Source organism: Atractosteus spatula, chromosome 5 (assembly GCF_055471065.1).
Source record: "Atractosteus spatula isolate fAtrSpa1 chromosome 5, fAtrSpa1.hap1, whole genome shotgun sequence".
In the NCBI taxonomy this organism is placed as follows: domain Eukaryota; kingdom Metazoa; phylum Chordata; class Actinopteri; order Semionotiformes; family Lepisosteidae; genus Atractosteus; species Atractosteus spatula.
The window spans coordinates 41,377,896-41,392,996 of record NC_142710.1 but is presented as its reverse complement, the minus strand read 5'-3'; the positions used below and the strand labels follow the sequence as shown (position 1 = coordinate 41,392,996).

General features: G+C 42.6%; 1 protein-coding gene across 5 annotated transcripts in view; it reads right to left on the bottom strand.

Moving 5' to 3' along the window:
- Positions 1 to 14,449, bottom strand: part of lcor (ligand dependent nuclear receptor corepressor) — a 92,154-nt gene extending 77,705 nt beyond the window's left edge. For 4 of the 5 annotated variants that reach the window (XM_088915376.1, XM_088915377.1, XM_088915379.1 and 1 more), the window contains exon 1: positions 14,345 to 14,442. In XM_088915376.1, coding sequence (XP_088771502.1) covers positions 14,345 to 14,441 — 97 coding nt within the window. In that variant the 5' untranslated portion in view covers position 14,442. Of the gene's footprint in view, positions 1 to 14,344 lie in introns of all 5 variants that reach the window. The other variant, XM_088915378.1, reaches the window with a different exon arrangement.
- Positions 14,450 to 15,101: the final 652 nt, after the last annotated feature.

Sequence of the window (15,101 nt, the reverse complement as noted above, 5' to 3'; positions counted from 1 at the left end):
AAATCATTCCAGTATAAAGTACAGCCGATTATAAAGCATGTTTACTTAAAACATACTATTGCCCAAATATAATATGCGTTTGGAAAAGCTTAAACAGTACTTGAAGAAAAAAACATTTGCTCAACAATTCTACAGGGACTGTTGTAAACATGAAAACATGAGCAGTTTGTTAAAGACATTTAAGAATCTGTTCCAGTGCCTGGATCGTCTGCATCGAAGTCTGCCTCACAGCTGTCCTAGAGGGAAAAACATACAACACTACTATATGGTAACAGCTGGGGGATGAGTGACGTCAATCTTCATTATGCTGTTAAAAAAACGTACTATTCTTAAAACTCACCCACTTATCAAATGGTTCACGCATCTTACTGTGAAACGAACAGAATAAACAGAGCTGCATAAGATCTTTGGCATCTCACCCCCCGAAAGAGTATCATGGCATTAACATACAAACACCCCAGCAGTTCTCTGGGGTCACTGGTGAGTATACCACTACAGAATTCCATCAACATCCCAGCCTTCTGACTTGGATTAAACAGTCTGTTCTGAGAGAGCTCATAAGCCATCTTTTTCAAAAGCACATAGGTAAGTTGAGCAGTAAGGACACCACATTTCCCTGTAACCACAATTTCAAAACTGCTAACACCATCTCAGCACTTAAGCAGTTGTTTAGCAGAGATCTCTAGCAGGTTTTACAAGTTACCTTTCAATTGCTAATTCAGCAAGGCTGTGTAATTGTAAGGAATTAATTATTAATAACCTGCAGGTGTACTCTAATTGCATAATCAGGTGACAAACCAGACAATCTCTTTAGGATCTGGGAAGTCCCTTGCTGTAGAGCAAGAACCCCATTTTCTTCACTAAAGAAAGTATTTCACATTTGCCCTCTTCAGACTGTACAATTTCACAGGGGACTGCAAATAGCCAGGTTTAAATGCATAGGGAAAAATATTCAACGTGAAACAATGCAAAATCAAGCCAGCAGGTGAAAACAATTTCGCGGTGGCATTAAACTGGAAGTGAAAGGAAGGATTTTGAAATATTTGCAAATATTCAAAGCCCTAGAAACGCTCGCAAAGCTAATTCGCACTCAGCTGTGGCAGGATTTAAAAAAATTCCATTAAGGCTGCTTCATTTCTAACTGGCATTCAGATCTGCCTGCTGGTATGTTAACCAGAACCACAGACCACATTCTGCAACAGTACAAATCAGAACACAGCCGAACGTCCAGTTTTCATTCCGCTGGGAAACATCTATTTCCCTGCAGCAGCAGCAGCAACACTCTGCTGTCAAGAGGTTAAACATCCACATTCGAGTGTCCATCTCTTGACCTAGATTCCTCAGAATTAAAGCAGGCTGGAAAAAAAGATTTGCAGTGACAACACTCCCTCCACCCAGCAGCATTAGAATGCAGAAAAATCAATTTAAAGAGCTGAGAGGCTATAAAAACTGAAACGCTGCTATGAAGCTTCATTAAGTCACAAAGTACAGTATCTCTTTCAATGCAAATCCTACTTACCCGTTCGTAGTTAAGACCTTTTATTTACAATTGACTATTAAAGTCCCGCAAGATGTTGATGGAAAATAGATTTTGAAAGGCATCATTTCCAGTAACAATCAACCTCCCGACGCTAGAGCTACAAGGAGCTCTGTCGGCTTAAAACCAAATTCCACTCATGAAAAATTACAGTAAAGTGGTATGGCGGTAAGGTTATGGACGATATATAAGCAGCAAAGACAGACTAATATGAAACCCACAATGAACCAACACATTTGTGGTTATGAAACACTACAGTAAACCAACATGGCAGTTTGGTTTCTAACAGTATTATCAATCTCAATTACATTATGCAGTTAAAAGCTTAACATTCAATCACCCCCTTCTTTAAACCTTTTCACTTGTTGTACAGCACAGTTTGACTAATCGTTAAGCACTACAATACAGAGCAAAGCTGAAGAACGGTAGGTTTTCTACATAGAAGCCTCATTAGAAATGTAGCTTCCTGATGGCTCTTCAGATTAGACAGCTATGCATTACTGGAAGGGTGAGCTCCATGGCTACTTTTGGTCAATTTTAGTACCACTATTTGTTACACAGAAACAAGCTATTCTAGAACTAAGTCGCCTCTGCATGGATGAAGCCTAAACAAACTGGAGTTACAGATCCCTAGACTGTTTTTCAACAGTCAAGCAACTATCTCATGTGTACATGGGAAATCATTTCACAAGTTTTTACTGCATTTACCCCAGGATGATAAACGCCACATTTGATCTTAGCTGGCAAAACTGGTCATGATCATAAGCAGCCAAGAATCAATGCCATTGCACTGTCACAAAAGTTATCACAGCAGGTACGTCTGGTCATGATGAAGCTGTTGTCAGGTGTAAATGCTGCCAACACATGAAACTGCAAATCAAACCGGTTGAATGGTTCTGAAGAGTATGGAAGGTTTTCCAACAATATAACTAAAGTGATTAAGTCTTAAACATAAACCAAACTGTTCCTTATCACCAGCATAGCTCTTAAATGTCGTGCTCTTTCACGTTATGAAACGCAAATCGATAAATTCGCAAAACTGAGCATAATGGTCCTCAAATGTCTTTGTGTTTAATTTGAGTAACTTTACAGGGATGTAAAGCACACTTGGCATACTAATCTTAATACAAATACTGCTTCTTTATTGCAGGACCAGGCTTTCCAGATTGTCAGATGACTACCATTATAGAAGCACTATGCAGAGCAGCTAAATACATAAAGACCTGTTCTGTTCAAGATTGTTAATCAGCCATCACAATATCACAAAAAGGCATCACCTCTAGTGCTTGTTAAGGCAACAGTTACACTGAGAAGATAGACAGGAAATTTCAAACTGGAGTGACCTTGCTAATATGGAACAAACTAAGATGTTTCAAAATTTCGTCGGGGGAAAACAAAATTACGCATATAAAGTGACTCTGGAAAAAGTTTCATTTGGATGTAACCTGACTTTCATGTGCAGCATACAAAGAGACCACACTGAAAATCACAGTGGTTAAAACCTATTTCAATTATTCAAATCCTTGAATGTTAAATGGATTAAAACCAGGTCTTGCTTCTTCGTAAAGTGTGCAGTGCAGCTCCCTGAAATACATCATAAATGCCAGGTGGCTATTTTTGGCGAGCTCAGAAAACACAAACTTGGCAAATGAACCCCTCCTGCTCAAACTAAAATTAGTTGTCATTCTTCTGAAAAACCAAAATCATCCCATGAATGGAATTATTGGGGATTTCTGAGGGCAACAGTCTCTTCGTCTGCCATCGTGCAGGAGAGTGCCAACCTACACCTGAAAGGTTCGTGTCTATATGAAGGCATCAGTCACACCACAATCGGGCCAGGTTTGGAGCAGGTCAGCGACTAGGGCTCACTGGAAATTTTTGGGGGAAAAAAAGCAAAAGGGGAAGGGTTGAGTTAAACACTGGAAAAAAAAAAAGACACCTTCGCGAAGCCTTTAACAGCACTGACAACACAAAACGTTTTCCTTTCTGCGACTCCAAGTCAAATCTATGGGAAGACATGTCAAGCCGAGATACAAGATACCAAGACAAATCCCCTATGTCTGTTCTCAGGGTGTGTTTTATCATGTGATTTTCACATGCAGCAGTGTGTACTCCCAGGGCACAAAGGAGATCTTTCACACACATGCTCTGTTCATGGGGATGTGTGAGTCACTAAAACTTTTCACAATGACATGTCTACTCCAGAACTGGACATAATCGAGTCTTCTGGAAACCCTAGACTACAACAGAAGTGTGCAGGATAAGCAGCTGGTGACTCGCTACTATGAGGACTCAGGATCCCACTGAATGGAAGGGTAAATAGCAGCAGGATTCATTTTTTATTTTGAACATGTATATACACATGTAAAGCAAAACGTAATGTAAAAACTTTTCACAATTTCTCCAATACTAAGTGAATGTGTTACCGGCGTTTCAAAGCCCAGATATGATAAGCAATGTGGTGCCCTTGAGCAAAGCTACCTGACCTAGGTGAACATGTATACCAAATTTTAAAACATCAGCCAAACTAATAGAGATGAAAGCCCTGCAATGCATTTTGAAATGTATAAAGAAACAGTAATAAAAAAAGATACATAAACAAAGGCTGATTAAACGGAAAGACTGATCTATGAATCTGAAGGCCAATGGTCACTGAACATTCAGTGCAAACAGATTTTTTCAGATGCTTGTGTGCTTACATGAGAAGCACCATCATTTAATCGCGCTACAAAAACTGTCAAGGTTTTGCAGGCTCTCTAAACAGACTACATATGCACACCTTTGGATCAACCTCCAGAATCACATTCATGATAAATGTGCCAAAGATATTACACATTAGGATTCTGTTTGACGAGACCAGAAGCCAACAGCACTCACTTCACTGACAGCAACTTCCATTCCTGCCAGCATTGCAAGACCACCGGCCTCATTCCCTACACAAAGCCTTCAGATTTTCCCAACACGACTCTTCAGTCGTCTGCCATTTGCTCCAAGTACTACACAGATCAATTCATCTAGATCAGTGGCTCTCAAAGGTCTATGGCCTGCGGACCACTTAAACCAAGTCACAGATGTGGTGCACCTCCTATGCCTACATCCACTTCTGACCCTGTAAAAATCACCTGTTAATGTACTAAAATTAATATTGAATTAAATCCAATGAAAGTACTCATTTTTACTAACAAAACTGCATATTTTGCAAGTGTTTTAGTACTTAAAGTTCACGGGAAGAATGGAGCCGCTTAGACCTGCTTGAAGAAAGATGACTAGGTCAGCCCACGACCACCTGGCGCACGCTCGGACCACACTTTGAGAACCACTGATCTAGATGACCCGACAAGCCCCCTACAGCCAAAGTGCACCTGAAACTGCCAAAAGCTCAGAGAGGGGCTCTTCAAACACAGCTGTAAAAGTTTGCAGACTAACTCTAGGGCTGAGCCTTACAGCCGAGGTGGCGTTGCTGGGCAGCCAAGACTGGGGACCACCCCCCGCGCGACCGCAGCACAGCTGGCAGAGCACCGCGAGGGGAGTCCTCCGCGCTCTCGGACGAACTGCCAGAGCCGCAGCCGCTCCCGCAGGCTGGACCAGACGTCCAGCGAGGCGGTGAGGAGCTCACTGCTCACGGCAAACGGCGTCGACCCTGACAAGGGGGGGGAGAAATCTAGCAAGAGAGAGAGCCCCCCCCCACCTCCAGCAGGTACAACAGGAGTCGCAGTCATGGGACCAACTGAAATAACCGCACACATAAACGCATTATAAATATTCCTGATTTTCACAGCGAGAGTGGCTGGATCTTTTGTTCTCCAGTTTCAAACAAAACCAGCTTCAATCGCCAAGCCCAGTTCTCAGACCCACTGCTGTCAGGAACAACGTGGTACAGCATTTCGAAACCTTTAGAGCCGCCTAACAACACTGGAAGCCGTCTGCCCACTAATTACATCTATAAAAAGATATGCATTTGCTTGGAACAGTGCTGCTGAAGGCCCACTCATTTTAAATCACAAATAGGAGATTTGATACAACTTGCTTCTGAGAGCAAACACTCGCTTCCTTTGTCAACTGGCTGATCTTGTGGCTTGTATTTCTGAAGTAATGAATAGTCAAATACCTCAGAATTAAATCATGTGCCCACAGACGGTCACATGATGTGAATTCATCAGATCCTGTCAGTATAAATGTCTGCTAAAACACAACTTTAGGATTTTTTTTTAAAAAAGGATACCCCGAAATCCAAGACCCTCCCATGAAATTTCAAGCAGGCAGACGAATAGTTCCGCCAACAAAAAGCATCTACGGAAGCTTAAACGATCTGTTTTCACATACACTGATCATTCCCAAAACAAATTCCATGGGTGGTCAGCATGTCTCTCGCACGCAGAAGCACCTCCAGTGGAGGTGCTTTAGAAACTGGGATCGCAGCGAAAATCAATACATCCAGAGCAGGAAGCTGTTTCTTCAGGTGCGTCAGTTATGCACAGTGATCAAAGCCAAAGAAACACTTCAGAAAAGCATCGTCATAAAAAAAGTCAGAAGAAAAGCCCAGGAAGAACTGTGCATATGCCTTGAATGGAGAGGATCAGAAACCCAGTGGTGAATCACAACAGACTGAAAATATAGGCAATGTGACTGGACAGACAAAACAGTGCAGTGGCTTATGAGAAATAGGTGGGCACATTGAGTACATTGGAAGATGTGACAAAAATCCAACAGGCTTCTTAAAAAACACACACACACACACACACACTGGGATGCACCTTGTCAAACTGCAGAGCCTGCTACAGAAAAATTCCAAAAGTTGACTTGTTTGTAATTTAGCCTGTGCTGAAGGCGAAATAAGCACAAACCAGAGTTCACAAATGGAAGTGCGTTTAAAATTGGGAACAGGAAGCAAGATGGGCCAAGTGACCTGCTCTCATTTTTATTATATTCAATAAGTTCAAGCTGGCTGAGCATTCCCCCCCCCCACCATCAACGCTCCGTTTTGTGCTCCGACCCAGATCTGGATGAGGTTTTAATACTGATGTGACCCAGAGTGTTGATGTGGTAACTTCATCTGCTGCAACGGAAGACAGCTTTTAAGAGGGACATTCAATCCACATGTTCAGTTCCTTCCATTGTAGAATGTTGATCATGTTTCCTACAAGTTGGGGTATCAGGAATACGCCACACTGCAGTTTCTCGTCGTGGTTTGGGGGCAGGGCGTGGTTATCACACTCAAGTCTTCCCTTTCACCAGTTCACCGTAACCCTATACCATTCCATTTCTTCACGCCGATTCTCTCAGAAGAGCTGAACTAGAACAGTGATTTAACAGACTAAAGGACAGAACGCTCTCTACAAATGGTCGAGTTAACCATGCTGCATTCCATTCTGAATATTTGACCACTGACAAAAAACATCCCTTTTTCGCAAAGTGAAAGGATTCATTCTTTAGTCACTGCAGACAAAACTGTAGTCTTTCAAAATCCAGCGACAGCGAGTACACCTTTAACAAACAGGAAGTACAGCAGAGACATGTAACCATTAAGAAAACAAAATTGCTTATAATTGACACTGATGCAAGCAGATGCTGCATATAAATGTCCCAGGTTTTAGGATGGGCTCTGTGATGCACTACAAGCACACAAGTCCACTGTGCATAAGAAAACTGCGGCTAATTCCCACCCCACATTTCGATTTGACAAATGTACTTATGTGGTATTTAAAAAAAAAAGATCAGTTTATGAAAACTATAAATCCACAATTAAACAATCAACTATAAAACTATTGTGCATTCAATTTCTTACATCTTATTGCGAGATCTCCGATCTTTAAAGTAGAGCTTTAGTTGCTTAAGTTTTACAAATCACAGGTGAAAGGGAAATGTAAAAATGTTGGAAAGAGCTGGAAATCTTCAAAATACATTGTTAAATTATAACCCTAATTAAATTGCATTACACTTTGTAGAAACTATAAATGTTTACTAATATATACCTATAAGTGCTTTTTTTTTTACCAGTCAAACAAAACAATTACTGTAAAAGGAAACAGCACCTGCCAAGAGAAGCACAGGGAATGTTTTCAAAAAGAAGCATAACAATAAAACAATAAAAGACGTACTACCCGTCTTAATTCACAGGTTTAACTTGATCACAATAAGAGTTCACAGCATTCCACTTTTGGAAATCGGGCACAACCAGCTGAGCAGTTCCCCACCCATTTCTTTAGAATACCATGGCTGCCTTGTCGGCAATTTCATCTCTCCTCTCTCTATCCTGATCCTGCGCGAATCTCTCAGGAGTACAAGGTTTCCACACAGCATTCGAGTGCCTGTATCACACTGTGCGCCTCCACGCTCGGGCCATAGCCATAGGGTTAATGCTGATCTCAAGCCACACTTCAGTGTCTGTTTGCAAGACTGGTATCAGACAGTCCACTGTGGGAGCTCTCAGCCTGGGCTGAAAGGGAGCAGCTTGGCAGCGTTTTCCCCAATTTAATCAGAAGGTCGGATATCTACCTTTAATGACTTGCCGCCAGCACTGATCAATTCAAATGGGTCAATCTCTATCAACCGCAAAAGAACATTATGTGGACCCTGGTGGGCTTCTAGGCAAAACTACTTGTTTCAAGGGAACATTCATCACAGACCTGGCAACAGCTCCAGTCTGATGAGGAATATGCTGCAACCTTTTGCTACAAGATTTAGTACTGTTACACATCAGCAGAAGCTTTGTTTTGTAAGGATTCTGCAAAAACTCTTGCTCAAGTGCAATCCCCAAAACAGAGCTGCTCTTTACAGGCTTAACCGTCTTGTTGACAAGCACCTCCTGCTTCCCGGAACAGGAAAGTCAGTCCACCATCATGAAAGACTTTCCCCATTATTTGCCAATTCCCCCAGACTGTCAACTGTCCAGTTTGCAGATTCTTCTCGAAGCTCACAGATGTTCGTTTTTCTGAACGTAGACTGTCACCATTTGGCTTCAGAACGGTATTGTGCAACTGGCAAATTCATTTAGTTCCCCCCCCCGTTACCAATCCGAAGTTACCAACGGAAACGCCACACAACTACTGCGGGCAGGGACTACTCATTTCCAGAATCAAACATTTCTTCCACTGCTTCCCTTATGTTTGCAGACCATCTGAAGTCAATGCACCGGTCCAAGCTTTGCCTTTCCAACTACTTTTCTAAAAGCATGCAGAACCTTCCTTTTGAAACTTGCTAGCCGCATAACAGGAACCCAAAAGTGAGGAGTATTTCAAATGAAGGCAGGTTCCCCCACCAATATCCAAATCAGTAGTTGGGGTAGATCCTAATGAACTTGGCTGAGGGATGATATGTAGAGTATTTGCCATGACCTGCCTAGCTGCGGGAATGGCGGTGATAGTCAAAGGGAAGTCCTGGGTACGACACCGATGTACATAGGAGAGCAGAAGTGTGCGAGATGAGGATCTAACCTTCCTCCTGAACTTCTGTTATAATTTCACTAAATCTGGATCCTAGTTTCTAAAATCAATGACAAAGAGCCCGTTAGCACCCACAAGGTGCTTTCGTGGGACTCTTATGTGCTCCACTGATGTGCTCCAGGGGCTGGATGTCACCCCCTGGGAACACATACAGATGTAAGGTACTCTAAGGTCATACACAGCTTGCAGCACGTGTCTGTCCATCGGCAATATTCTTTAAAAATTAGCACTTGTTAAAGCACCCACGTTCAGAGAATCTGATCCGAGTCTTCCGTGCGGCCTTCAATGTAAGCCGGACCACACCTAAATTTTGTAGGGCACTGCTGTGAACAACAGTCCTTTAGGCCTCACCCAAGGTATACAGTGAGGCTGCATTCTGGTGAAGTGCACCATATAACACACTATAACTCAAGATCAGGCCCGTATAACTTTACTGCAAAGCTACTGCCAGAAGCTACAGCATCATTCCCTGCAAAAAGGGAAACGCCACGGATACAAACAATCCTTCCCAAAATCAGGCTCACCTGTAACTCCAGCACTTGCCACTGTTCACCAATTTCCTGCCTCATTTTAAAAACAGACCGCTGGTCATTTCTTTCGAAAGATGCATGTTTACCCATGGAGGGCATTCGGGTAGCAGCTAAATAATCTGGGGATCTCATACATTTGGCCTCTTTCAAGAAAGAAGACACCGGTTTCAAGAACTTGGCTGGGTAGCTTATTCCACACTCCCACAACCCTTTGAGTAGAGTGCTGACCTCCCCTTAGAATCCATACTGATCTCAGAAAACCGATGATGAAAAAACTCCCTCAAACTTTCCAGAAAGTCCAGAAGCTACGTCCTAATTACTTCTGAAGAGAAACCAAACTGACATTTGATCATGTTTGCATGCCTAGGAAAAACCAACATGGCAGATCAATCACAAAGCATAACCATATCCCATCCAATCACAAAGTGAGCAAGTTCTGTCAATAACTTCAGCAGGAACTCTGGGCACACGGTACGCTCACTTCCACCAACATGCATCTTACAGTTTAGGAGCGTAAAGCAACACAAGGCACTAAAAGTACCTTTAATTACCCTGTATAGCCAGAGCAGTGCATCAGGTGCAAATCATGTGATGTGTTCTAAGAAAAATTCCCAAACCCAAATCTGCAAGGGCTAATAATATCACAGCCAAGACAAAGGAACAAGTCAAACCTAAGAAGCAAAACAAAAAACTCTTTTATCACTTAATCCCAGAGTGACTAGCAAAAATAAAAGCTTCACGGTTTTCGGTTGCTCTTTCCAACTGTGTCAGTACTTCCATTTTCTCCACAGCACACACGTGTAAGAGCAACTAGCAGCCCCAGTTTTAAATGCCCGTGTGTTTAACACCACTGTAGGGCTTGGGATGCACTAGGCTATTGACAAGTAGTGCAATAAACTTAGAGCAAACCATGTATTTATTTAATCAGGTCGGTAACAATGGCTTTTTTCTTACCCATTTCAAACTAGTAACACCTAGCAATCACAATGCAGTGCTATACATGTTAACTTGCAACTCGGTTCCATTCTGCACCAACACAGCTTTTTGCTAATTCACTTTGATACAGCTACGCCATATTTTTAAAATAACTGATTACACCCTCAATTAGCCTTTACAATCTACTGAAGACTTCCATCCCAAAACACTTTTAGAAAACAATACAATACAACAACAAAAAAAACTTGTGGGTGAGAAGACCAGAAAGCTATAAACCGCTGAGGTGGGCGTCTTGGAAGACTTTCAGTCAGAATGCAGAAATAAAGACATTCTGAACTTGACGTGCACTGCCCGGATTTAAAATGGTTCTCAATAGCAATCATCCACCACACCGTAAAATACTTACCCCACATTCTACCATCATTAAACGAACGCAGAACTCGTTCATTCATTTAGCACCAAGAAAACTATACCACAGTCATAAGCATGGGAACTGGGTATTACGTTTTCACTGATCACTTCATGCCAGCCAGGGTTATAGAAATTGTTTCCAAGAACTCATGCTTAAATGTTTGGTCACACTGCTTACATTTTTTAAGACATTAATTAGGCCTTAAGACCAGAAGACAGAAATACGCATGTACGTAACCTGCTTTTAAAGAAGCTTACAAATACTAACATTATGTGTGCTAGATTCCACTTCACGCATGGCAAGAGCCTCCAATTCAAATCCCGGAAGACCTGACGATTTCTGGTTGGGGTTTCTGCCTTAGGAATCAATTAAGCAATTAGCCTAATTATTTTCTTAGACATGTATTGGATTTTTCCTTAAGGTCTTTAACAATTGATTCAAAACATCCACTTCATTAAAGAGTTTCCAATCTAACAGCACATTACAATTATGCCGTTTTTTTGTGTAAAAAAAAGTAATTAGTCCAGCTATGGAGCAGAGCTTTGGCTGCACAAAAACCAAAAGACAAAACCCTCAAGGAGCCGAGCGCGAGATGCCTTATACTCGATACCTTCTGCACATCTGGCTTTCACAAGACCTCAGCCTGTTTAACGGGCATGAACGGCAAGGAGACGCAGGCCGTTTGTAGGTCAAGGATGGGGACAGATCACTCATCTGAGGGCCTGAGGCAGAGTCAAGGAGAGGGCATGCTGTGGTGCCCGGTAGCACCTAGCAAGAACAATCCCCCCTCCCCCCACTGTCCCATGGTTAAATGAAAAAGACTGACATTTCTAGCATTTTAAACCGTTTGGAAAAATTATTCTAGCTGCATCTCAACTAGTGGCACTTTGAACACCATAAACATTTTAAAGAACAGCAGAATCCCATACCCATCACTTTTAGCTGCTTCAAAGTTCATTAGGTCATTATGGTTGGCATTACCTTTTTCCTGAAGAAAGCCCAATTTCCTATTCCTTTAGGATCCACCTCTCTGTCGAGTCTTGATCAGCGACTAATCCCGGAATCCCGCGTTAAGCAGGGATATACATGAAAACAGGCCTACCTTCTGCTTCCCAAGGCTCCTCTTATGAACCACAATAACTGACTAGAACCTACTTTACTCCCCTATTACAAAACACTTCACAATTAGAATTCACAATGAATAATCCCTGCACAAGATCTCCAACCCAGGCAGAACTTGTGTGTTTTAGCCTCCCCATAGGATAGTTCTTCAACGAGTAATAGAGCTCTAAAGGCAAATCTATTTTCGCTGGTGATTGAGGAACATGAAAAGGCAACATCATTTCCATATAAATGTTGACACAGCCTTATTAGATCTAGGCTACTTTATAGAGCACAGAGCACATTAGACGGAACTCAGGGACAAAATTAAGAGCTTCTCATATTGGGAAGATGTGTCCATGTCAACAACATAGCTTTTCAAAACCAGTAGCCCTTCGTTCCAGCTGTACTAACACCAGGGTTCAGGAGATGTAAAAAAAACAACATTCCCTTGCTGCTAAATGTAAAAGGCTCATCAATTCTGCTATAAAGCAGGAACGTAACTTTAAATAGCAAAGACAGGTAGGTAGTGACAGCATCTGCCCTCTGATACCCCTCTGGCTTGGACAAGGACAACGCACACTGAAGTAGGATATGCAAAAGTGTCGTCTATATATCAAGCAAGAAAAGAGCAATATCGTGCACTACCAGTACATACATTAATCCTGTGAAATATGGGCCAGTCTATGAAACTTTCTAGAATAACCCATTTCTAAAATCGTGTTCATTTCATTTTAAACTCCAACCGCTTCTATGGCTCAGAAAAGGCGTGCATTAAGTGAATGGACTTTTGACTTGGGAAGATAGCGCAAGCTTTCCACCACTGACACATTTGAGGGGGCAAAAACAAAAGTCACCGGTAATTTCGGATAAGACGCGTCGAGTATAAATTGAGATGCATTCCACAGTCAACAACAGCGATAAGTGGATTGCATAACGACTAAGCTACACATGCTCAGATGAAACAAAACTCAAAAGAGTACAAAATGTCAATTAAAACCGCTTAAAAACAGAGCCTCTACCGTCTCATCTTGCAAGCAAATTGAAGTGCGTAATTGCAAAATCTGTGCGTTTAAAATCTCTCTTATACAAGCAATATTTTCGGCCGCTTAAAAAAAAAGTTGTTAAACGAACATTAAAGGATTTGTTTTACCACGTATTCTATCAAACAAAACCCATTTCACGTCTAACGCCTCAGAACAAATACCGGCAAGTGAAAACAAGGCACTGATTTAACTAAGCAGGGAATATCGACTGTACCTACAGAGATAGGTTAGCTGGGAAAATGATTAATGCAGTTTGGACGAAGCGAGCCCTCTGGGATAAGAGATCACCGTGAAGTGAATCCTGATCTCCCAGTAACACCAAATATACCGATTTAAATGGATTAGCATCAAGAAACATTAGAAATGGGGGAGGGTAGCCCGGAGAAGGGCGACATCTCAAATGTGAACATTTGGAAGACAACCGAAATTTGACGTCTGTAAAATTACAGAACTGAACTCAAATTTGCATTGCGAAAAGCTTGTGGAATACTCCACAGATGCAACACATAAAGCCCCTGTGCATCAGAAAATAAGTAAAAGACTTCCAAAGAAATTAAGCAAAATGTTTAAAGACAAAAATAAATATGCTGTATTACAGTAAAAACAATTTAATCGTAACTACTGACCAAGACATTTTCAGCAAGCTACTGCACGTGTCGCGCGAACTTAAAACGTCTAGTGCTCCTGACCTTTAAATATAATTTAACCGACATCTTCCCCGGCTTGCCAAAATATAAAATACAGCAAATTTTTTCTGAGCGAGTCCCCCCATTGCAGCAATGCGCGCCCCCGGGGCCGACTCGAGGGCAGCCAGGGAGCGCGCGGCACCGACCTCAGCAACAGAACCCGGGGCTGCCGGGAGCGCGCCTCCCCCTCCCCCCACAGAAGAAAACAAGAAAAAACGCAGAGGAGCACGCGCCCGGGAGCCCCGATCTCATTGGCTAAAAGGTAGCAGCGCCGTTCACGTGATACACCCTCCGTAAAATAAACAGGAAAACAAAGCCTGATAAATCTTTGTTACCTAGCAATAAAGAGATAGATAATATAACCAGGGAGCAAACGAATTCTGCTTACAGGACGCCCCGTACCGTACGGACACTTCCACTACATAGGCAGTATAACGCATTTCACAGCCAGAATCTGGCGACCGGAACGGAGGGAGGCAGGCTCTCTTGAAGGAAGAGCTGCACTAGACAAAAAAAGCCGCTCCGTGCTGCTCCCGACGGTTAGAAACAGAATTTTTTTGCGTTGGGACTACGAGAGAAACAAAGTATATTTTTCCAAACCCCGGAGTCCCGGGCGCCGCGTCCGGTCCTGCATGCAACGTGAAACGAGCTTACCTACACAGTGAATAAGTTTATGCCGCCACGAGTCAAGTTCCTGCCGAAAGCCGCGTCTCTCGAGCGTGCATTGCTGCCTCTTACACAGACTCGCCATTTTCTACCGGCCCCACCCGCCGCCGCGCACGTTTTGCTGGGTGCGTCCCGGCGTGCACGTCATCGCCACGGCCCTTTTTTGTGTGTGTGCTGGGTCTAGGGGTGGAGTTTTCTGCTGCGGCATCTTCCACTCGCCTCCGCTGCGTGCCCCCCCCCCCCCCCCAAAAAAAAAATGAAAGCTTAATATTCTTGATGGATGAAAAGTGACGCGTGATTAAAACTGGAAGGTAGTCCATATTCCCGGCCTTGCACGCGTGCGCGTAATTTAATTAAGGGGATCCCCGTCCCGTTGGAGGAGGTTCTGGGACACTGTCAAGGGCAATTACGATGTAGCGGTGCGAGTGTTACTTGAATTTGATGAGACCGCATTGTGGTCATTATCAAGAGATTAATTCCTCAAGCCCGAATTTGGCTTTTAGGAAACTCGTGTTATATGTTTATGGCTCTCCATAAATTACTACAATCGTAACTTTAATAAGTACTGCTGTACGAATTTCATTTAACCCGTTGCCGCTTACTAAACAGCGCATTTTCAATATAACGGAGCGCTTTAAATCAAAACTCTCTACACTGTATAAACTTCATTAGATGGGAGTTAAAGTGAAAAACTTTCATATATAAGGAATCCTTTTATATGAACATCGGATAAAACGGGAGTGCA